Source organism: Diabrotica virgifera, chromosome 1 (genome assembly GCF_917563875.1).
Source record: "Diabrotica virgifera virgifera chromosome 1, PGI_DIABVI_V3a".
Lineage (NCBI taxonomy): Eukaryota > Metazoa > Arthropoda > Insecta > Coleoptera > Chrysomelidae > Diabrotica > Diabrotica virgifera.
Genome location: NC_065443.1, coordinates 184,170,223 through 184,193,333, shown reverse-complemented (window position 1 = coordinate 184,193,333; position 23,111 = coordinate 184,170,223). Strand labels below are relative to the sequence as shown.

The following is a 23,111-nucleotide window of genomic DNA, read 5'->3' as shown; positions in this document are numbered from 1 at the left end:
GAACACAGGCGGTATATCACAGTTAACCAAAATCTAAATATTAATAGCTGGAGAAGAACTCTTACAAGAGATCATGAAAGAATTGGCGTTGAGATGAAAAGAAGTCAAACAAAGAGCGAGAAACAGAGAGCAATGGAAAATACTTCTATAGCAAATTTCGAAAGAATAAAACAGAAAAGAATGCGCTAATCCTGCGAATCAGCCATCTTTGATTTTTGGCTAAGAAACGCAAGAGCGCCCAATACTTCATAATAAGGGAAGGTATTACAGGGAGAGGGAGAGAGAGAGAGAGAGGGAGAGAGAAAGAGAGAGAGAGAGAGAGAGAGAAACAATACTGATTATTTATCAAAATAAAATTTAAGGTAAACCTAACCTAACCTATCGAAAGGCTCATCAAACAATTATTAACTAAAAAAAAAAAAACATTTGTCAAGGGTATATAGTGGTATTAGGTATATTACATTATAACTTATTCCATCGAAATCTTCCGAAATCCATAATCTTCCATCGAAATAAAATAGAAAATTTTAAAGTCTAGAAAATACATTATTCATAACTACACCCAAGAAATAAGTTTTTCTAACCTGATTTAAGAGTATAAAAACGAAAACAAAGAATTTACAGCAAATCTTTATCGTATATCCGAGCAAACCACCTAGTTGGCAAAAGTTATAAATAGAATTTGTCTGGGTTCTTCAACTAAATTCTCACGTAAACACGACCAAGGTTAAATATTTTACTTGATATTATAAGTACATTGTTGCCAGTATAACGGATGCCAAAGCGAGCGCTAACTGTATGGAATCATTCTTGTTAATATACACGCTGTATATTGATCGGAAGTCACGAAGAGTCAAAACTATACAGAAGCCACGAGGGACGCAAATGCAATATATATATATATATATATATATATATATATATATATATATATATATATATATATATATATATATAGACAGACTTTTATGGATATTGGGTTCTGCATCAAATGAAAAGTGTACTCTTTTAAGTTTTTATTCCAAGCTTTCGGTTTTGATTAAAACCATCATCAGGGTGCTACAATATTATATAAATGTGAGATAATATCAAAAACATGTGTAAAATAATATATAAAAAAAAGAAAAAGCGTGTTGTGTAATTAAGAATTAAGTTTTATGTTTATTTGTGTTAGTCTGTATGCAGCTTAAGACCATGAGCTTTAGTGTGTAGCGGGCTTAAGCTGACATCTGACAGACAAGAATGATGGCCGCTTGTTAGAGCCTTGTAAAATGTTATGTAGATCTTACAAAATAAAATAAAGTTATTAAAAGTACTTATTTGTATAATATCCACCATTAATAAAGTAAAACATGGCAAACTTCCTATCAACACCAAGAAGTTAGATGTTTCCAAAATAATACATTATATACCAGAAGACTATAGGGCCTTCTATGATGATATACTCACAAGTCCAACAACAAATAGAGAGAACAGTGTCACCCAGAAGACTAACAAAATATGAATGTCATTTGTTTCCAAGTTTGTTTCTGAAATAAAAATTAGTTCTTCATAAAAGCCCCTTTTTATTTTATTTTAATCCCGTTTTCGATTTTGAGTGGAAAAGGATAAAATTTTTGTATTTTCAAATATCAATAACTACTTACCTAATAGGCATGGACTGTTAGTAATTTGGCAATAAATGTACCTTATCAAGGTACACAAATGTCCAATAGAAATGTTTTTAGTAAAACTAGCGGCTTCGACGCAAAACAGTTTTTTTATTTTCTAAAAACATGGTTGTCAAGAATGTTATCCTTTTTCCAATCACCCATTTAATTGTTTCAAACTTATTATTTAATTTTTATCGATTTACTATGCAACGAAGTAACTGGATTGTAATCGATAATTAATATCAGTAAGTACCTACATAATTTATTTATTTGCTGCTAAGTTATGCTGACAGCTAATATTAGAAAAAAATTATACTGCAAAAAAGTATAATAATTTGATATAATTATAGTATAATACTTACTTAAAAATCAAATTATGCACTTCTTCTTCTTCAGATGGAAATCCACTAATGGATGTTAACGATCACATTTTCCATTACCTCTCTGTTTCTTGCAATGTGTATCAGAGATTGTATGTCGTTAATCCCTGTCCATTGCCTTATGTTTCGGAGCCAGGACATTTTCTTGCGTCCTATTCCTCTCTTGCCTTCAATTTTACCCTGGATTATAAGTTGAAGGAACTCGTATTTTTCGCTTCGCATGATGTGACCCAAATACGCCGTTTTCCTTTTCTTGACGTTTTCGAAAAGTTTCACACTCTTGTTATTTTAAGGACATCTACATTTGTGACTTTCGATGTCTATGGTATCTTTAAATTATGCACATATTACACTTAAATAAATCATTAAGAGCGTAAACGTAAAATTTCGGGCCAACGCGTTTTAAATGCATTATTTTTTTCGAATCCTGAGAAAACTAAGAAGTATTTTGAAAAATTTAAACGCATAATGAAAGATTGTAATCTTTATTATTGAAGGCCAAAAGTCTCTGAAAACTTGTATAATGTTTATTTTAATAAGTTATAGGGGGTGAAAAAGGCAAGAAAATTGAGTGTGATTTTTAATTTCAATTATCTCTTTCAAAAAAAGGTAACCTTTTAGGTTACGCATTTCTTTTTTTTTTTTGTTTATTCTAAGGAACTTTCGGCCCTCGCAAATAATATAACTTTATGCTTAGCGACAGGAAATCTGTAGACAACACAGTTAGTATTGTAAGTAGTATTTTGAGACTCTTTAATACAACAACTTTCGTGAGCCATGTAATAAAAATTATATGCAATTCTTAATGCAACAGAACGGCAAATTTCCAACAAAAGTTCGTGAATTTTTAATGTATCCTCCTTACCTACGAGCTCACAGCGGAAAGGCTGCTTTCTATCCTATGTATTTCTTCAATCTGATCATTACAAATGGGTATTTGTTGTGCATACTTTTATCCTAATGTACTGTAAGTGCGTAGGTATTAAATTAATTTTAAATTTCTTTTTTGTCAGATATTATTTCCCCTGTTTTTGCATTTATTTTTTCGCTCAAATTTAAATTAATTACATTCCAAACTGATGAAGAAGAAGTTTTATTTTTTTCAATTTGTTGTTTTGTGTAATTTTTTTTGTCGTTTTAATTAAGTCCTATGTAATTTATAGGTATAATGTACATCGTTGTTTTATTAAGTTATTTGCGGGATCTTTCCCACTCGAATCGTTGTCAAAAGAGAAAAAGTAATTATACTGAAAAATTCTGGGAAGATTTTATAATCTGATGGTTTTAGGTTATGTATTTCTTTTCAAACAATGAACAATTTTGGCCTTGACCTTATGGACCAAAGCAACGTGTGGTTGAAAAATTTGTTTGACAATGATGTTATTGCGCTAGGGCAATATTGACTGTTCAATCAAATTCTAATTGTTTTTGTGTGTTACCTTGTTTGCGTAATCTGCATCGTAGGTGTGATTGTTGACAAAAATTAAACTTTTAATTTTGTGCATGGTTGTGTTGTGTTGCATATGTGTCGTGTATGAGATTTTCGATGGTTTGTTCTTCGACATCCTTTATTTCGCTAATGGCGTGCTCTTGTTATTTCCTTCTGCTTTTAATATTGGCAACCAAAGCCTGCTCCATTCTGTTCATGAGTTTGATACACATTTTTCTTCGTTGGTTAGGATGAGGGATGCTTCTTTGACTTTTCTCTTTTTCATGTTTGTTCTTTCATGATTATTTATGTATCTTTCCTTATCCCAGGCGTGCTGGCATATCTGCCATTTCTTGAAGTCTCTGTTCTTGATGTATGTTTCATGCTCATTTATACAACAAACCATCGAAAATCTCATACACATTACATAATATGTAACACATAACACAACCATGGACAAAATAAAAAATTTATCTATAATCAACAATCACATCTACAATGCAAATTACACAAACATATTAACACAAAATGACACACAAAAACAGTCAGAATTTGATATCTCTAGGACAACAACATCATTTTCAAATAGATTTTTCAATCACACATTGGTGCTTAAAATCGAGACCAAAATTGTTCATTGTTTAATTTCAGAGTATTTTTTAGCTTAATATGTCGACAACTAATGGTTTATTTTGCAAGCAGATACCTAGTGTAATATGTAGTGTATGTGCTGAGTAAATGTCTTGTTACTTCAAAAAGTCGCATTGTCTTTGCAAAGAGACGTAATTGTATCCGAACGTCTGCGAGCCTCTCACAATGATAGAAACTATCTTCATTTATTAATTTTTAATAAATGAAAAATTTCCTAGACAACTGACATTCGAACTCACGACCCCTGAATCCAAAGATACTCTCTTACCACTGAGCCACAGAGGAGTATTTCAGAATAATTTATTTTTCTTTTTTGAAACGTCAAACATTAGTTAACTAAAAATGTAATTTTCATTACACGAATAATTGTGGCTGATTTTCACTGTGGAAATAGTTTTCAAAAAAAGTATAATCGCCACGGCTTTGAGAAGATGTATAATCGTCAAGGTGTTGAGGGGGTGTATAACCGTCAAGGTGTTAATAACCTCCTCAACACATTGGGTGTTATACACTGTTTTAACACGATTTCTTTAATACCTTCTTTTGAAAGCTATTTCCAGAATGAAAATCGAAACGTCTAATTTTTAGGTAAAAATATAACTGTCATTACAATCAACTGTGGCTTATCCCATATCAACACAATATTATTTATTTTAAATTAGAAATGCCACAAAAAAAAACAGTTTCAGAACCTTATTAATATTCTAAGACTATGCACAACTACTCAGAATTAATTTTGCAATCAGAATTACTCTCTTAGCTGTTCAGACATTCATTAGGTAAATTCGATATCCTTCCGGTTTCGTCCTTTAGTAGTAACGTATCATAAATTCTGCAGCAAATCAGATCTATTTCGGTCCAAAAAGCCGTTCCTTAATTCATAACGGCTATTAAATAGACTAAAAAATTTTGTAGAAAAGTAAAATACCTCAACTTATCTCAGTAAGATATCTTAACAAACATGAAAAGAATTTGATGAGAATTATTATACAACTTCCGAATAACACAGAATTAATATAGTCTGATTTCTTTACTTCAAATTTGATACACAATTCTTTAATTATTTTATTTTTAAGCCAGTTCATATTTTAGCCAGTTTTTGTATTTTCATTGTTTAACATCCGTAATATGTCCGTTGATTCGTAATTTATTTGATCAGGATACTCCAATACCAACCCAAGATAAAATAATAATACATACTTCAAATACTTTTTGGTAAAATGATTTGAAAGCTTTCATTTTAAAATAACGGTTTCATTATATTAAAGATTTCTAATTTATCAAGTTTAAATTTTCTCAGATCTCATGAATCTTATTTCAAGCTTAATTGTAATATCAATTCAGTTTATCAAAATACCAAATGAGACCTGTGAAACTCTTATCCATATTTTAAAATTGTATCCGGTATTTGTTGGTAGCGCAATCCGATGAACATTTGCTATCTCTTCCTAAAGATGAGCCCCTTCTCAAAGAACCGCCCCCATATAACCTAACCTTGGAAGAACTAGCCGAATTATCACTTACGGTGGAAACGGAATCCCTTTCCACCCCAGCCGAGCTGCTTCTCAATCTTCCATATTCTCCTAATTTTCTAGGAGGAAGAATTAAGGATCGAGCAGGTGACGTTCTTCTACTGCTAGAATTTGAGCTTAATGAGTCTCCACCATCTGACTTCTTTTCTGAGTCAGGTAAGCGATTGTATTCACCCAAACGTCGAGGTAATCCAGAACGTAGTGAAGAGCGCGGTGGACGAGGTAATGAACTCGGTGTAGGCGGTTTTTGGGATGTAGCTTGCACACCTTCGGGCATGCGTTGTTGTTGGGACGTGCGACCTTGTTTTTCCAGGAGCAGCATCTCTCCAGACTCATGTCGAGTTGGGGGCAGCAGGAAGGGACCCTGTTCATAAGACACCGTTGTCACACCTGCCAATAGTGGTTTGGGAATTTTTCCTTTTCTCTGCGCAGTGACTGGATTAGTGAATCCTGGAAAACAGCAAAGTGCCCGCTGAAATAGGAAGAAAAAGACAGAGTTGGGATATGTCCCCGGAATCTGAGTGAAAAGATGGTTTAGTCACACGGCAGCGCCACACGCCAAGCGGGAGGCTGCGCCATGCTAGGAAAAGGAAGAAAGATAAGTGGGAGACAGTATTTTTAATGCATATTTTTTTGAAAACTAGTTATTTATATATATAGTCTCTTAGAAATAGTAGTTTTTGTAATAAACAAAGTAATTACAATTAAATTTAGTACACCAAATGCTATATTTTGAGCGAATTTAACTTAATTACTCATCTATTAAAATTTATTACATTATTTGTGTCTTTAGAAGATAGAGTGATAAAAGTAGCTTGATATTGATGACATAACAAAGAGAAAAGATAACAATTGATGCAGTCTACAAGAATTATTTCTTTGTATTGACGTCAGATATTTTCAATGCAGAACTCTACAGGCTTGTAGCATGTTTCAATTTATGACAATGCTTACATATTATAATTAAGGACCAGCTGGAAGACGACTTGCTAGTGTTAGGACTGCGAAATTGGAAAACCAAGGCGAAGAATAGGAAGGAATTGAAGCTGATTCTGGAACAGGCCAAGACCCACCATGGGTTGTAGAGCCAATGATGATGAACATATAATAAAGATACACTAGGGGTTGGAATTAAAAAAACATGGTCAAACCAGGTAGGGACACAATAAGTTGAAGAAAGAATCACTTGTACATTATGATAAAGATTTCTATTACCCTCTTAGAGACAACTCGAAACCCTATTTATTCCACACAAACTTTGGTTTGCTGGCTTAGTGGTAGTGGACCACGGTTGCTGCTTCACGGTAGTCACGGATATTTTTCAATCACAGTGGTCTGAATCAACGTAGTTTCAATAATGAAAATTACTCTGTTAAATGGACACCCGCGTGTGGAGAGTGAATTTAGTTGACTTATGAATGAATAGTACGGTGAGAGCTAAAGGTCTAACGATTCTGCGAAGTTCACTCATTAACCTCTGCCGTAAGGCAAAAAAAATGTTAGAAAATTGGAATATACGTATATATAGGTATTGGATTTTGACAAGAGCTATGAGTCATGCTGATTTACTACCCAAGTTTACGTGCAATTTTTAAGGCCATAGCTCTTGTCAAAATCCATTACCTAGCCATACAGACACATAATCGTAAAAAATAAGTAGATGGAAGAATATTATAAACATCGTTATTAGAAGAGTATTATAAAAACTGTATAGTACAAACTTTTAAAACCATTTATATAATTTATAAGAATACTTTATAAGTTTAAATGATTTTACAAAAGAGACTACATGTTAAATAATTAAGCTTCCAGGAGGCAAAGGAGTCAACAAAACACAATTAAGATGCAAAACAGTAAAAATAACGTTTTATTTCTCATGCTAGCATTTAACACACATAAACAAAAAATAAGCTCCGTGCGACAGCATGGATTAGCAGGACTACCAAAAATAATTAACTACCAAATAAATATTGTTTTTGTTACTTGTTCAATAAGATTAAGCAAGTAATCAAACGTAGTCATTTTTATGTTACTTATTCGTTACGAATTTTGGTGAGAATCATGACCTAATTTTACTTTATTAAGTGTCACTTAAACAGCCAAATACGTGTTGCCTTTTCTCTGTACTGTCTTTTAAAATTATTAAACATTCCTTATCGTTGTACACTCATTAAATAATTCACTTGTTGTAATACATAAGTAGGTACATCTCGAAAATTTCCAATTTCTTTATTCCTAATAGGTACAATTATTATATTATATATACCCCTCATACAATTGTCTACCGGAGAATTTAAAACGAATTAGAAATTATAAAAAACAAAATTCTGTGAAGAACTGATTAATGAACAATAGTAATAAATAATAGATATCTATAGACTTTAATTATCGACTACTACATTTCTTGAATTTATTATAAACGAACACACGAAGTCAAACAATATTTATTTTAAAGCAATTTAATAACAAATACATAACAATTAAATAAAACAATAAAGTGTTTAACAAACAAATTGAAAGTAGTTGTTTTAAAGTCAATAGCATACAAAATTTCAATGTAAAACAAATAATGTTTAAATTGTTTTTATTTATTTTTTTGTATTTTGTGATAGTCAGTGTTATCACCTCTAGTCCTTATGCAAGCTTCAGTTTGCGTGAGCACGCTCCTAATCAAATTATCAACACTTTGTTGTGGTAGGTTGCTCCATCCTTTAAAAGCAACTTGTACTAGCCGTGCGGTGTTTTGTGGATTATCCCGGCGAGCTCTAATTTTTCTTTTAAGCATATCCCACAAATACTCTATAGTATTAAGCTCGGGTGAGCAAGCAGGCGACTCCAAACAAGGGATACCTTCTGCTTCAATGATGTCTGTAGTCACTCTAATGCTATGTAGAGGTCCATTAGCATGCAATACAATTAAATTTTCTCCTGTTTCACCTCTCCAGAGCCTGATTACAGGTTATCAACACACCTGTGAGTAGTTAAAGTTGATTGGATGAAAATTAAAGGACTTCTTTTACGGATCACAATTCCTCTCCAGAACATTACACTTTCCCTTGTATATTTGTGAACAGATCTGACAGTTTTCGTTCTTGCTTGTCTTCCTCGATCTCTAAGTACACGATTTCGTGGGTCATCTGATTTTCCATCTGATTACATTAAATCCTGACTGTTTTTGAAAATAGCACATTTTGTCAATTCCCAATGTTCCAGTTTTGGTGGTGAAGACACCAATTTAGGCGATCAATCTTGTGCCTTCTGGATAACTCGGGAACCCATAACTGTCTCCTGCTGTATACTTCTTGGTACGAACTCTTCTTCTTATCGTTTCAACTGAAACAGTTACACCTGTAGCTTCCAAAAGCTGCCTTTGGAGCTGCAGGTGAGAAATGGTTGGGTGTCTTCCAGCTGATTGGACAATTAAACGATCGTGGAGAGCCGCTATTACCTTTGGCTACTTTCCCTTGCTTTATTTTTGAGCTTTCCTAGTTCCTGTTACCTAGTATATGTTTTGGACAGAACGCCCTGTATTACGCCTAGCTCTGCAGCTATGTCCATCTGAGAACATTACTTTCTCCAAAAGACCAATAATCTTTCCTTGTTGTAAGTTCTATAACCCCACGTGAGGCATACTTTCGTTTTTTTTTTACGCAAAAGTTAGTTTATTTATTTTCGTTCAACTTGCAACTCAAGCAAATAATCTATACCGTACCGGGCTGTACTATCCGATTGTCTTATATATTTGTTAATTTTCAATAAAAACCTTTAATCTTCGCAACAATAACCAGTTTTTTCAAAAGAAATAAATATAACTTTGAAATACATGGTGATTCCATATAAGTTTGGGTGTGTGTATATAAATATATAAATATATATATATATATATATATATATATATATATATATATATATATATATATATATATATATTTATTTATTTATTTTATTACTTTTTCTATACTTTTGTGGGAAGATCTACCGATTTTTCCCAAATTTTAGTATGCTGTTGTACTACAATAAACATGGCTCTCAGAATTTTCCAGATTTTTATAACCATGGCCATAAAAATGGCCATTTTTAACGGTTTTTGAAGAATTTTGTTCTAGGGTACCTCTTCACAGAAAATGATTTTGAAAACGTCATGTTTTAGCCACTGATGTCTACTTTTAACTTGAATTTTTTCACAATTGATGGATTCGACCGTTACTTGATGGAAGTTCATTTTATCTAACAATAAAACACTGAAAACGTTTGTTTTCTATACTTCCACAAAATTCCTCAGCTGTTTCGGCAGAGTGCCTTTCTCAAGTGATTGAGAGTTGACTTTTGTCAAACTTCAAGGCACCATTTTGGTAAAAATTTTAGTACACCCACTTTCTACCAAAAATGATCATATTCAAACAGCTATAAAACAGCTTTTCAGTAACGCAGCTATATTTAGGTAGTAACGAGTCGAAAGACATCTGCAATTTTGTAAACTAATAAGATCACAAAATCAAATTTCCAACAATTGACCATATTAATTTAGTTTAATTTTGACTTTGGTAACATTATTAAAATATTTACAATAGTTTGCAGTAGTAAGAATATAAGAAAGTATCAAAAGTTACCAAAAAAGGCTTCTACACTACTGAAAAACACTCGGTGAAATGTACGATTAAGCTTGTTCCAAAGGCAACGAACCATCACGTGAAAGTCAGTATCCGTGAGATCAAAATTAAAAACAAAAGACGAATACCAACCGCTTGTGCATTTGAGCGGTAAATTTAAAGATGCAATAACAGTAAGGACAAAATTCTTGTTTGTAAGAAACATTATTAAGATAGCACAAGATGGTTAAAAAACAACATTTAACTTTCAACGAATGGTTCGAAAAACAAACAAATAAGGACGATTGACCTATATCATAAATGACGGTAACTCAGTTATAGTTGGTATGCCAGCTACCAGTATAAATATAATTCAACTTCCACAGCTTGAGGTTCACAATATTCTAGAACTAGGTAATAATTATTGAGAATTAAATGAATCAAATTAATTTAACATTTAATTAAAATATTTATTCAAAAATCTCAGCATTAAATCATTAGATCAGTAAATTATTAAAATAAACTGTTAGTAGAGGTGTAAGTAAATTTTTTTTAAAATTTTATTAATAAAAAGTGAAAAGGTATACAAAAACACCGTAGGAGAAAATATTTAAGTAGACACCGATAATGCCTAATTCTGCAATATTAATGTATGATACATTTGGCTCAGGTTACTAATATCAGTTCTTTTATTAAAAGAGTTAGGGTGTTTCAGTATCAAACACATTTCCAAAAATTGCCTTTTCACGAGATTGCATTTGTTGCCAAGAATCCTAACTTCGTTAAAGTCCACCTTGTGTTTTGTATTAATAGCATGCTGAGCAAGAGCACATGTATGTTTGGATCAGTTGATATCACTACGGTGCGTTGTGAGGCGCCCCCTTAGTGACCCCCTGTTTGTCCGATACAGCATGAGTCACACTCAGCATAAGGTATGTGATATATGACGATAACTTATTCCAATAGTAGGGGAGGAAAGTATGCTAAATGTGCAGTCACTCGAGCGCTTTGGGGACCTATTGGGTTGTGAAGAGTAGGTTCTAAAACCAAAAAAAGTTAAGAAAAGTTTTCCATTTTAGTGGGGACTTTCCATTTTTAATTTAATTTTCCATTTCCAACAATCGTTTTTTCCGATTATAGCGCCTTCTTCTTCTTAAAGTTCCCTCTCCTATCGGAGGTTGGATATTCCTTCCTTGCATAATAATTCTCAGGAACTCATATTTTTCTCCTCTGGTAATGTGACCCAAATATTCCAGTTTTCTAGTTTTTATACTCTTCATAATTTCTAACTCCTTATTTAAACGTCGTAGCACTTCAACATTGGTAATCCTTTGAACCCACTGAATTTTCAATATTCTTCTGTAACACCACATTTCGAACGCTTCTATTCTTCTTATGCGTTGTCTCTTCAATATCCAAGCGTCCATTCCGTATAGCAATATAGAAAATATGTAACATCTTAGAGCCCTCAATCTGAGAGGCAACTGAAGGTCTTTGTTTGTAAGCAGTGTCTTCATTTTTATAAATGCTTGCCTTGCAGTTTCAATTCGGACTTTAATTTCTTGGCTTTGGTCATTTTTGTCATGAACCCAGGTTCCCAGATATTTGTATGTCTTCACTTTTTCTATTTGGGTTTGCTCTATCATTAACCTTTCATTTCCATGTTCTGTTTTTGAGACAATCATAAATTTAGTTTTTTTCTTGTTTATTTTTAGTCCGCATCGAATGCAATAATCGTTAATTCTATTTAGCAATTCTTGTAGCGATTCCAGGGTGTCTGCCATTATAACGGTGTCATCAGCGAATCTTATGCCATTTACTATTCTTCCGTTTATAGAGATTCTATCACTTAGCTCCGCTATCGCTTCCTGAAATATGGCTTCATTGTACAGGTTAAACAGTAGCGGCGACAGAACACAACCCTGTCTTACTCCTCTCTTTATATCAATATTCTCGGATTCTTGTTCTATCTTTATATTGGCCTTTTCATTCCAATACAGATTGATGATAATTCGTAAATCTCGTCTGTCTATATCTCTGTTTTTCAATAATTCTATTAGTTTCTCATGTCGGACCCTGTCAAACGCCTTTTCGAAGTCGATGAAACAGGAATAAATATCCAGGTTCATATCTAAGCATATTTGAGGACATTAAACGCAAACAATGCCTCTCTTGTTGCAAGTCCTTTGCGGAACCCAAATTGGGTATCATCCATATCATATTCTAGCTTTCTGTATAATCTTCCATGAATCACCTTTAGAAATATTTTGAGGGTATGGTTTATTGTCCTATAGTCCGAACAATCTTTGGCATATATTGTTTTTGGTATTGTTACAAAGGTGGATACCAACCATTCCTGAGGGATTTTTCCGGTTTTATATACTTCATTAAACAGATCCAGTAGTACAGGTAGAGTTTCATCGTCTAGACATTTCAGTAATTCCGCAGGTATTTCGTCTGGACCTACAGTTTTCCGTTTTTTGCGTTTCGTATTGCTTGTTCGATTTCCTCCATAATGATCTCTGGTCCCGTTTCGCTGTCGATTTCTTCAGGTTCTTGTCTATTATCCTCAAACAGATCTGTTATGTATGTCCTCCACTTTTTTAATTTCTCTTTGACTTCTATAATAATTTTTCCATTTATGTCTTTAAGAAGGCTGTGTATTTCGCTTTCTTTTTTCGCTGTGTATTTGTGATTTCCTTTATTTTCTTGTGAATGTTAAAGTTATCATACTTTTTAGAATATTCTTCTATTTCACTACATTGATTTGCCAGCCAGGTGGATTTGGCCTCCTTTATTTTTTTTCCTATTAATCTCTGTATTTCCTTATATTTTGCCTTACTCCTGCCTTTATGTTTCCTTCTTTCCTCCATTAGATCTAGGATTTCTGAAGTCATCCATCTCTGTTTTTTTATTATTTTTGTGGATAATATCTTCTTTCCGGCCTCTACTAACGTTTCTTGTATCATGTTACATTTGTCATTAACATCTGTTGTTTTTATCACGTCTTGCTTGATTTTCTTTAAGTTATCATTTATTTCTTGTGTTAACCTCTGACGTACAGGTTCTTCTTTTATATTTGAGACATCAGATCGTGGTATATTTGTTTGTTTTTGGATTTTTTTCAGTTTTATCTTCATTACGCCTACTAATGGATTATGATCTGAATTTATGTCAGCTCCGGGGTATGTTCTCACAGACTTTATCGCGCCATTATAGCGCCATTTATCCATAATTCGAAAAAATGTTTCAAATAAAAGTTACTTTAAAAAAAGTTCCTATTTAAAATTTTAAAGTAACCCCCCACCCCACCTCCGTGGGGGTCGTGTTTGGTGTCATTCGATAGATTTTTCAAACATATTGAATAAGTGTATTTTTCAGTTTTTCGATCTGATGTTCATTTCGCGAAATATCGCGGAATTCGTATTTAAAATTTAAAATTTACCCCCCACCCCTCTCCGTGGGGAGTTGTGTTTGGTATCATTTGATAGATTGTTGACAAATATTAAGAATGTATTTTTTAGTTTTTCGATCTATTGTTCAATTCGCGAAATATTCGCTTTTTCTTGTGAAACTTTGTGACTCACCCATTTCCTTACGCCCCGCCCAAATCGTCAGATTTTTTAAATGTACACTGTTTTGCATGTATTTAACTTACCTTATCTTAATCTGACAATTTCGAGTTTTTCTAAGGATAGATTTTTTTTTCGGCTCCCCCTTAACGAACGCCCCTGTGTTTAGAGCCAATATATGGTAGAGGTACATCTGCAGGGTACCAGGTTTCTCTCCATAAGATAATCTGACGCGCTCGAGTTACTGCAAAAATCCCCGCTTGGGCTCCCCTACCACAAAGGGAACAAGGGTGTTTTGGTTTTGGAAAACAAATTTTTGACAGTCTTGGCATTCCTAACAGCAATTTTTACAGGAATATTATTGTGTTTATACAGTTTAATAAGTTGTTCATTAACATAGGGAGAATATGGTAAAGGGAGTAATGGGTAGATGGAGTCCCAAGTGCAGTGGTAGACAGAACAGTGTTACTGATAGTGTTGTTTGATATTACTCTGAGTTTGTCACCATTGGGTATGTCATTTAAAGAGGAACCGTAACTCTGAGAAAAGAGGTATTTACTAATAAGGGAAGATGGGTAGGAATTAGACCATTAGAAGAGAACCAATAAATAATGCTGTATCTTTCAGTACTGAGTATAAAGTGTACAATAATCAAATTGATGGCCATGTTAAAAAAAAGGAGACGTTGAGCTCCTTCGTTGTCTTTGATGATTCTATTATTTGGTTTGTATTATAATAGTTATTTATATACCAAAGATGTTAAGAAGATGCGACTAACGGGAAGTCCTCTTAATTAAATTACCACATTGTTTGCAATTAAAGCCTAACGTACACTCTTACGTAGTTGGTAATTGAAGGCTAAAACATAAGAATGAATTGATATAATATAACGATACTATGAAAGTCCATTTCTTTGTTGTACCTGATCTACTATCCTACCAATTTTAATATATTTTTTGTTAGTATTGATTACAATATTCAATCTCAAACGAAAAGATCATGTACACTAGAATGACACTATACAGTCAATAAAACGTCTCACTATCTCCTACCTTGCTAAGAAGCTGCGAATCTAATTGACTGTCAATTTCTTTTAATTGATTGTCCAATTTCTGTTTCGTGCTGTCGTATGTTTGGCTCGATTCGTATTTTGTATATGAAGGCATATGGTATGATGAGTCGCTACCCGCATAAGAATTGCTGGACCCGTAAGCTGTAGAATTTGTCAAAACGCTGCTCACTGCAACATAATATATTAATGAAATTAAAGAAAATAAGAATATTAAAGGAAAGCAAAAGTAAATACGTTTACAAAAATTCTGTTTATGTTAGACCTAGACTAAATACAGGTAGTTGTTTCACAAATAGCTATTTCTACAATATTACTCTTTAGACATTCAGCCCTGTTCTGTAACTTTTAAAAATTCGAATAGAAATGACCAAGTCGAATCGTAACTACTCGAAATCGGAATGTTGGATATCTATCGCGTCGTTTTCGTGTTTGGATATGCATTCCGTAACTCACATCGTAATCACTGTAAATCGAAAACGCCAACTTCTATTTGACGAGCTCAGGAGGAGGTGGCAATACTGCACTGCAAAATGAAATAAATGCTCTGTGCGAAGAATTCATAAAAAAAGAAGAAATTTTGGTTTGTTTTGGTTAAGTTTGACAAATTCAACATAAGAATAAAAAATGGCAAGTGGAACACGCACACCAAAGAAAAAAACATCTGCTAAGCATTTAAATTACACAGTCGACTTCATCTCTGAACATAAAATATTATTGCATGGTAATGGTAAAAGTAAGTTTTTTCCCTAAGAAAAATTTTGGTTTTTCGTATTCGTTTGAAACACACTAGATACGTTCAAATCTACACATTCTGCCAGTAAATTAATTAGAGCAGCAATTATTAAAATCAATAATAATTTCTATTAACCTTGATGCTGTATACCTAATTATTAGTATATAAAATTAAATATACAATTATCTAAATTCTAAATAAATAACAACACAGACTAAAATCGCTAATTAGTTTAACAAATAAACGTCAAAACAATACTAATGATGCCACTGCTCAAGCGTCAAGACCAGCAGAAGAAGATAAAGCCGAGGTGATGAGAAAGATCCTTGAAAGAGAGTGCACACTGAATTATCACCAAGAAGAAGACTTTATCGAAGAAGTCAAAGACACAGAACTAGAAACGCACGAAGAACAAGAAGAAATAATAAATCCCTCATCACCAAGAGAAATAAGTGAACTGATCCGAAAAAGTTCACCAAAGAAAACACCTGGTCCAAACGAAATCACTAACAGAGCTCTGAAGTATCTTCCTTCGAAAGCAGTTGTGTATTTGGCAAATATAACAAACGCAATACTAAGATACAGGCTCTTCCCAAATCGATGGAAGGAAGCCCATGTAATTATGATACCCAAGCAAGGAAAGAACCACATATTTCCTCAAAATTTCAGGCCTATTAGCTTACTTCCAGCAGTCAGTAAGATAGTAGAGCGGGTCATCCAAACCAGGCTCCAGTCAGAGACAGACAGGCTCGGCATAATCCCAGAAGCACAATTTGGATTCAGAACTCAACATTCCAGTGAACTTCAAATACTAAGGCTTACCGAATAAATAACAGCTGGATTCAACGACAAACAATACACGGGAGCAGTCTTTCTGGATGTAAGCAAAGCCTTTGATAGAGTGTGGCATGAAGGACTGACATACAAAATGAGATATTATGGATACAGCGGGGCCATGACGAAACTCATCTCCTCTTACCTAAGCGACCGGAGGTTCAGGGTCCAGATAGGACCAGTTCTATCAGAACACGGAATACAGGAAGCTGGAGTACCATAGGGGGCAGTTTTATCACCCCTTCTGTATAGCATATATACAGCAGATGTTCCAAGAACACCCGGAACATTAATCAGTCTTTATGCAGACTACACTGCAATTGCTGCAAAACACATGAATCTGGATATAGCTGTAAGAAATCTACAGACGGCATTGGATACAATAGAAGAATGGAGTTTTCAATGGAAAATAGCAATAAATCCAGATAAGACCCAAGCGATTATCTTCAAAAAGAGAAGAGATAACCCAGAAGAACAGTTAACATTGCAAGACAGACCCATCGAATGGCAAAACGAAGCTAAATATTTAGGAGTCACAATGGACCAAGGTCTAACATTCACTTCACGTGTCCACGCAACAGTCCAGAAAACAGCAGCGACTAGAGCGGCAATAAGAGAACTCACCGGAAGAAGAAGCAAATTAGCCATGAAAACAAAATTAAGACTGATAAATAGAATTATTCTGCCAATAATGGGGTTGTAGGGTTGTATTGCAGAGGTAGTACCTTTTATCGGAACGACCACATCGAGTGTCATAGACAGGAGATGGTTCTTGATAACTGGTCCTCGCAAGACACCTAACTCTCACTTATGGCTCCACGTGCCACACCCCGGGCAACTGCATTGGTCTGCATGCTAAACTAAGTGAGGGTAACCAGATTGGTGAAACTGCAACGTCTGTACCTAGAGTGGGCGGTTACAAACGGCGTCTGACCCAGAGTGGCCTGCCGAAACTCAAGCCAAGAAATGGCATGAAGGAAGGCAACGGGATACCACCTTCATTACTTATTATCCCAAGAGAATCACAATGACGTCATTTAATTATACATTTTCCGGAGTTATAAACAGTTCCCCAATCGGATCTCGGGGGGAACACAGTTAAATGATAAAAGCCTAACCCAATTGAACTTACGAAGTAAAATGAAGATCGAAATATGGAACGTGTAAAGTTTGTATGAAGCTGGGAAGCTGACTAACGTAAGCCAAGAAGTAAAGAGATTGAAGATAGATGTCTTGGGGATAGCAGAAACATGGTGGCCAGATGTAGGAAGGTGTGCTGTCGAAGGGGCAGTTATGTACTATTCTGGAAACCAGGATAAAAACCACAGAAAAGGAGTAGGTATAATAATCACGAGCAAAGTATCTGCATCGGTAATACAGTTCTTCCACTCACAGACCGTATGGCCTTACTCAAACTGAAAGCCAGTCCAGTCAATATCAACATAATTCAGGTTTATGCCCCAACATCGGACTCAACAGAAGAAGATATAGAAATGTTCTACGCAGAACTTAAACAACTGCTTAGTAACGTTAAGTGACATGAAGTAAACCTCATAATGGGCGACTTTAATGCCAAGATAGGGAGAGGTAGAGACGACGATTTAATAGGCCCGTACGGCCTGGGAGAGAGAAATGACCGAGGCGAACGAGTATATCAATTTTGCCAAGAGGAAGATATGAAAATATCTAATACCTGGTTCAAGCTACCACCTAGATGCTTATATACATGGAAAGCCCCAGCGGACCTCCCCGAGAGTATAGTTCGAAACCAGATCGATTACATAATGGTTAACAAAAGATTTGAATCATCAATAACTAGAACTTGTACATACCTGGCGCCGATGTCCCATCAAACCATGTCCTTCTCTTAGCAGAAATAAAAAAAAATCACTAATATGAGGAGACGCAAACCAGAACCAACAATAGACTATGCTAAACTTAAAGATGAGAATACCAGAAGAGAAGTAAGTATGAAATTAAACAAAGAACTAACAAAGAATACAAAAGTAGAACTAGAAAGAGAAGTTAATTTGGATAACACATGGAGAGCCATAGAGGAAACAATGACGGATACAGTTAAAAAAGAATTAGGTAATAAACAAAAAATACAAAAGAAAAGTTGGATGACTGACGAAATCCTGGCAATGTTCGAAGAAAGAAGAAAACATAAAACCAAGGGAACCGAGACAAATATCGAGAACAACAACAATGCATAAGAAGAGATATAAGAATGGCAAAAATAAGTGGCTAAAGAAACAGTGTGAGGAAATGGAACAGTTACAAAAACAACATGATGACCACAATCTACATAAGAAACTAAAGGAGGTAGCTGGAATATACAGAAAAAAGAAGTTTTCTAACTTAGAAAACGAGAGGCCTTTGCAGACGAGAGGCCTGAGATAGAAGTCGTTCAGGAACAAGTGATAGATATTAACAACCTATCTGGTCCCGAGATCACAAGTGAAGAAATTACTAGAGCAATAAATACCTCGAAAGACGAGAAAGCAGTTGGACCTGATCAAATTCCTGTTGAGTTACTTAGATTGTTAGATGAAGAGGGAATTACGATACTCCAAAGATTTTTCAACCAAATCTATAAAAAAGGAAAATTCCCTGTCCTATGGCTTGTATCTACCTTTATCCCTTTGCCAAAAAAGAACAACGCAACAAAGTGTCAAGACCACAGACTGATAAGTCTGATGAGCCATTCTTTAAAAATATTCCTCAAAGTTCTTCACTACAGAATCTCCACAAAATGCGATAAGGTTATTGGTTGTTCACAATTTGGATTTCGAAAAGGCCTGGGTACCAGGGAAGCACTAGTTGCAACCCAAGTGCTAGCTCAGAACTGCTACGATCAAAGGAAAGATGTAATGATGTTCTTTATAGATTATGAAAAAGCCTTCGATCGAGTATATCATAAACTCGTACATATACTAAAACAACTCGACATTGATCAAAAAGACATTCGTTGCATAGAAGCTCTTTACTGGAATCAAACAGCTGTCGTCAAGGTGGATAATGAAACAACGCAAGCTCAAAAAATTCTCAGAGGTGTAAGACAGGGATGCATTCTCTACCCACTACTTTTCAATTTATATTCAGTAAGTATCTTCCAGGAAGCTCTCGAGGAATGCGAAAGCGGCATCAAAGTAAATGGTACCTGGGTCAATAATATACGTTATGCGGATGACTCGGTCTTAATAGCAGACAATATAGAAGACCTTCGAAACCTTCTTAATAAAATTGGAGAGCATAGCGAGGACATGGGACTTAGCATCAACATAAAAAAGACGAAGTTCCTTATAATCAGCCGTCAATTATATCAACATCAAAATGCAAGACTAGCATATAACAACCAAGATGTAGAGCGCGTAAGAAAGTTTAAGTACCTGGGAACCTGGCTATGTGAAGACTGGATGTCGGATATGGAAATTAAATGTCGGATAGAAAGGGCCAGAAGTGCATTCATGAAATTCAGAAACGTCTTTACGAACTCTGACTTTGACCTAAACCTAAGACTAAGATTCACATAATGCTATATATGGTCGGTGCTCCTATATGGCATGGAAGGATGGACATTAAAAATAAACACAATGAATAAGCTAGAGGCATTTGAGATGTGGATCTATCGACGAATCCTTAAAGCTCCCTGGACCGCAAGAATAACAAATAAAGAAATCCTGAGAAGAATTGGTACAGAACGACAACTTCTATGCACAATTAAACAGAGAAAAACCTACAGAAGTTTTGTGGAAGTATAGAAAACAAACGTTTTCAGTGTTTTATTGTTAGAGAAAAACCTAATTAGAAAAAAACTAATTAGAAATGAAAGATAGCAATTTCTGCAAACCTTAATTGAAGGAAAGATCGAAGGAAGAAGGGGAGTGGGCAGGAAGAAAATGTCATGGCTCCGTAATGTCAAACAATGGACAGGACTAAAAAACATAGGAGACCTAATAGGTCTGGATCCCGCGTATGAAAAAAAAGTTGATTAATAGCAAGCTGAAAATTTATTAATAGCTTAATGGTGTCTAGTCGGACAAACTTTTATATATGGGAACACTGGAACAGGGGAAGTTTTAATTGTGGAACAGGTTAAAAATTTGGAACGGTCAGACCACGAAAACGGCACATGTATTTTGTCCGACAGAACAGACTTAAACTCTCCGAACAGAGATTAAACTCTCATGCAAAAATCAGACTGCTATTTATCACCTGTCATAATTCCTGTCATTTGATATATTATACATGTTCCACTCATTAAAACGCCCATTTGGTTGGACACCTGTCATAATGCCTGTCATTTGATATATTATACATGTTCCACTCATTAAAACGCCCATTTGGTGATAAATAGCAGTCTGATTTTTGCATGAGAGTTTAATCTATGTTCGAAGAGTTTAAGTCTATTCTGTCGGACAAAATAAATGTGCCGTTTTCGTGGTCTGACCGTTCCAAATTTTTAACCTGTTCTACAATTAAAACTGCCTCTGTTCCAGTGTTCCCATATATCAAAGTTTATCCGACTAGACACCCTTAAGCTATTAACAAATTTTCAGCTTGCTATTAATCAACTTTTTTTCATACGCGGGATCCAGACCTATAATACATACTGCAAGGGATAGAGAAAAATGCTCAAACGTGATCGCGAACATCCATTAGTGGATTGCATAAGAAGAAGAAGAAGAAGAAGCCAATAATTACATACTCATCTCTTGCATGGGGTCACACAAATCAAAGCAACCAAAAGAAGATACAAGCGGCACACAACAACTGCCTCAGAGAAGCTGCAAACGTGCATAAAATTTGAGAACATTTTGTGTCAGTATCACATTCGTACAAAACCTTTACATCCTAATCTTTATACATATCCAACAAATGAGCCCTGAAATATATAAATTACCTTTTTCTTAGATGTAATTTTAATATAGGGATTCTACTCAAAATAACAATAATATATTAGTTTGATAGAAAAAATTTCAAAAGCTGAATGAATAGCTAAATCGATTGAAAATTATCTAAAGAAATACACAGAAGTGTAATAGAAAGGTTCAAAATTATGGAATAAATTCAGTTTTTCGAGAATGGGCCACTTTGGAGAAAAATCCCGAGCGATTTTTATTTTTAAATCATGATTTTTAGCATATACAGGATGTTTGGTAAAGAATAGGCCATAGCTTACACCTCAGATTTGTAAGGTTAAAATAGGTCTATTTAAATCGATTTACCTTAGTACGAAAGTTAATCATAACCGAAATACTTAAAGTTAAACTTTTATTTTGTTTATTTTTGAATATTTCCTGACAGGTATAAGATGACAACATGAAATTTGGTACGTATGGGGTTTTTTGGGACGAAAAACCTAAATTCTTTACCAAAAATTAAATTTTACCCAGAGGGCGACACATACGTCTATCGGCGCTCATTTAAACCTCGCAGGACCAACCTTTTAGTAGAAACAGCGAGGACCAAGGAGGGTAAAAATGTCCACACATAAATTAATCAAAAACGTGCTTCTTTATTTAAACTAATTTAAAAATAACACTTTTATAATATTCCTAGACGTTAATGGAGTCTTTGACTTCAGTGGAATTGGCATCATCGTAGGATACAGAAACATTTTTGACTTCTTGCTGTGCTTACCGCATACATACTTGCATTTTGAACAAACTATGGTTGTTTTTGCCCACTTATTGACCGTTTTTCTTTTAGATTTTGCTAATTTGACACATGAATGATATCGTCCCTTTCCATTTTGGGATGGTGTTGAAGGTATGCAAGGGGATTATAGAAATTATAGAATTGCTAATTATGCCATCTAATAGGGCAGTAGTACGCCGACAACTACTAATTATTTGAGATTTTTAGAAACAAAAGTATTTAGAAAATCGGATGTAATGCAATGTTGTGGATACTTTTTAACCCTCCTTGATCCTTCTAGGGTTAATACATTCAAATTTTTTTATCCTCCATTCTACATAATTTTCAGATCAAAACTTTTATTTTGCTATTATTTTTACTTAAAAAAGATATACTACATTCATCTCGCTAAACTCAACCGTTTTCGAAAAAAAAAACGCATTTTAAATCTACGATGCAAAATTTTTTGCATTTCATTGTAGTTATTAAAAGCAATTTGACATATTCTTGTCATATTTTGAAGCAAGTGTGAGTACTGTACATTCTACTAAATTATGCTAAACAGACGTTTCAGGCTACTACCAGAGGCATATGACTGTGGAAAGTGAAGGGTTGACCCTTCCCAAATTCTACGCCACTGGCGGAATTGCTATTTTCGTGCAATTTTTGGATTCTCCTTTTTTCCTATGTATATAAAACTTAGAATAGACTCTTCATTCGTAACGATAATGTCATAAGTTTTCGAAATATTTGAAGACACAAACGAAGCGGCATAATACTTAATCAAAATAACTGTGCTGTTTCATTTTTAACTTTAAATATCTGAAAACTATTGTCTTTATCGTTACGAATGAATATGGTATTATTTATATAGAAAGTATTGGAGAATCTAAAAGTTATGCTAAAATAGCAGTTCCGTCAGTGGCGTAGAATTTGGGAAGGGTCAACCATTCACTTTCCCCTGTCGTACGCCTCTGGTAGTAGCCAGAAACGATTATTTTAACATAAATTAGTAGGGTGTACA

General features: G+C 34.3%; 1 protein-coding gene across 3 annotated transcripts in view; it reads right to left on the bottom strand.

The window, feature by feature from the left end:
* Positions 1 to 5,127: 5,127 nt before the first annotated feature.
* Positions 5,128 to 23,111, bottom strand: part of LOC114347035 (227 kDa spindle- and centromere-associated protein-like) — a 1,075,867-nt gene continuing 1,057,883 nt past the window's right edge. For all 3 annotated transcript variants that reach the window (XM_050641832.1, XM_050641834.1, XM_050641833.1), the window contains 2 exons: positions 14,858 to 15,045; positions 5,128 to 6,116 (listed from right to left, as the gene is read on the bottom strand). In XM_050641832.1, the coding sequence (XP_050497789.1) occupies positions 5,502 to 6,116; positions 14,858 to 15,045 (803 nt within the window). In that variant the 3' untranslated portion in view covers positions 5,128 to 5,501. The remainder of the gene's footprint in view (positions 6,117 to 14,857; positions 15,046 to 23,111) is intronic.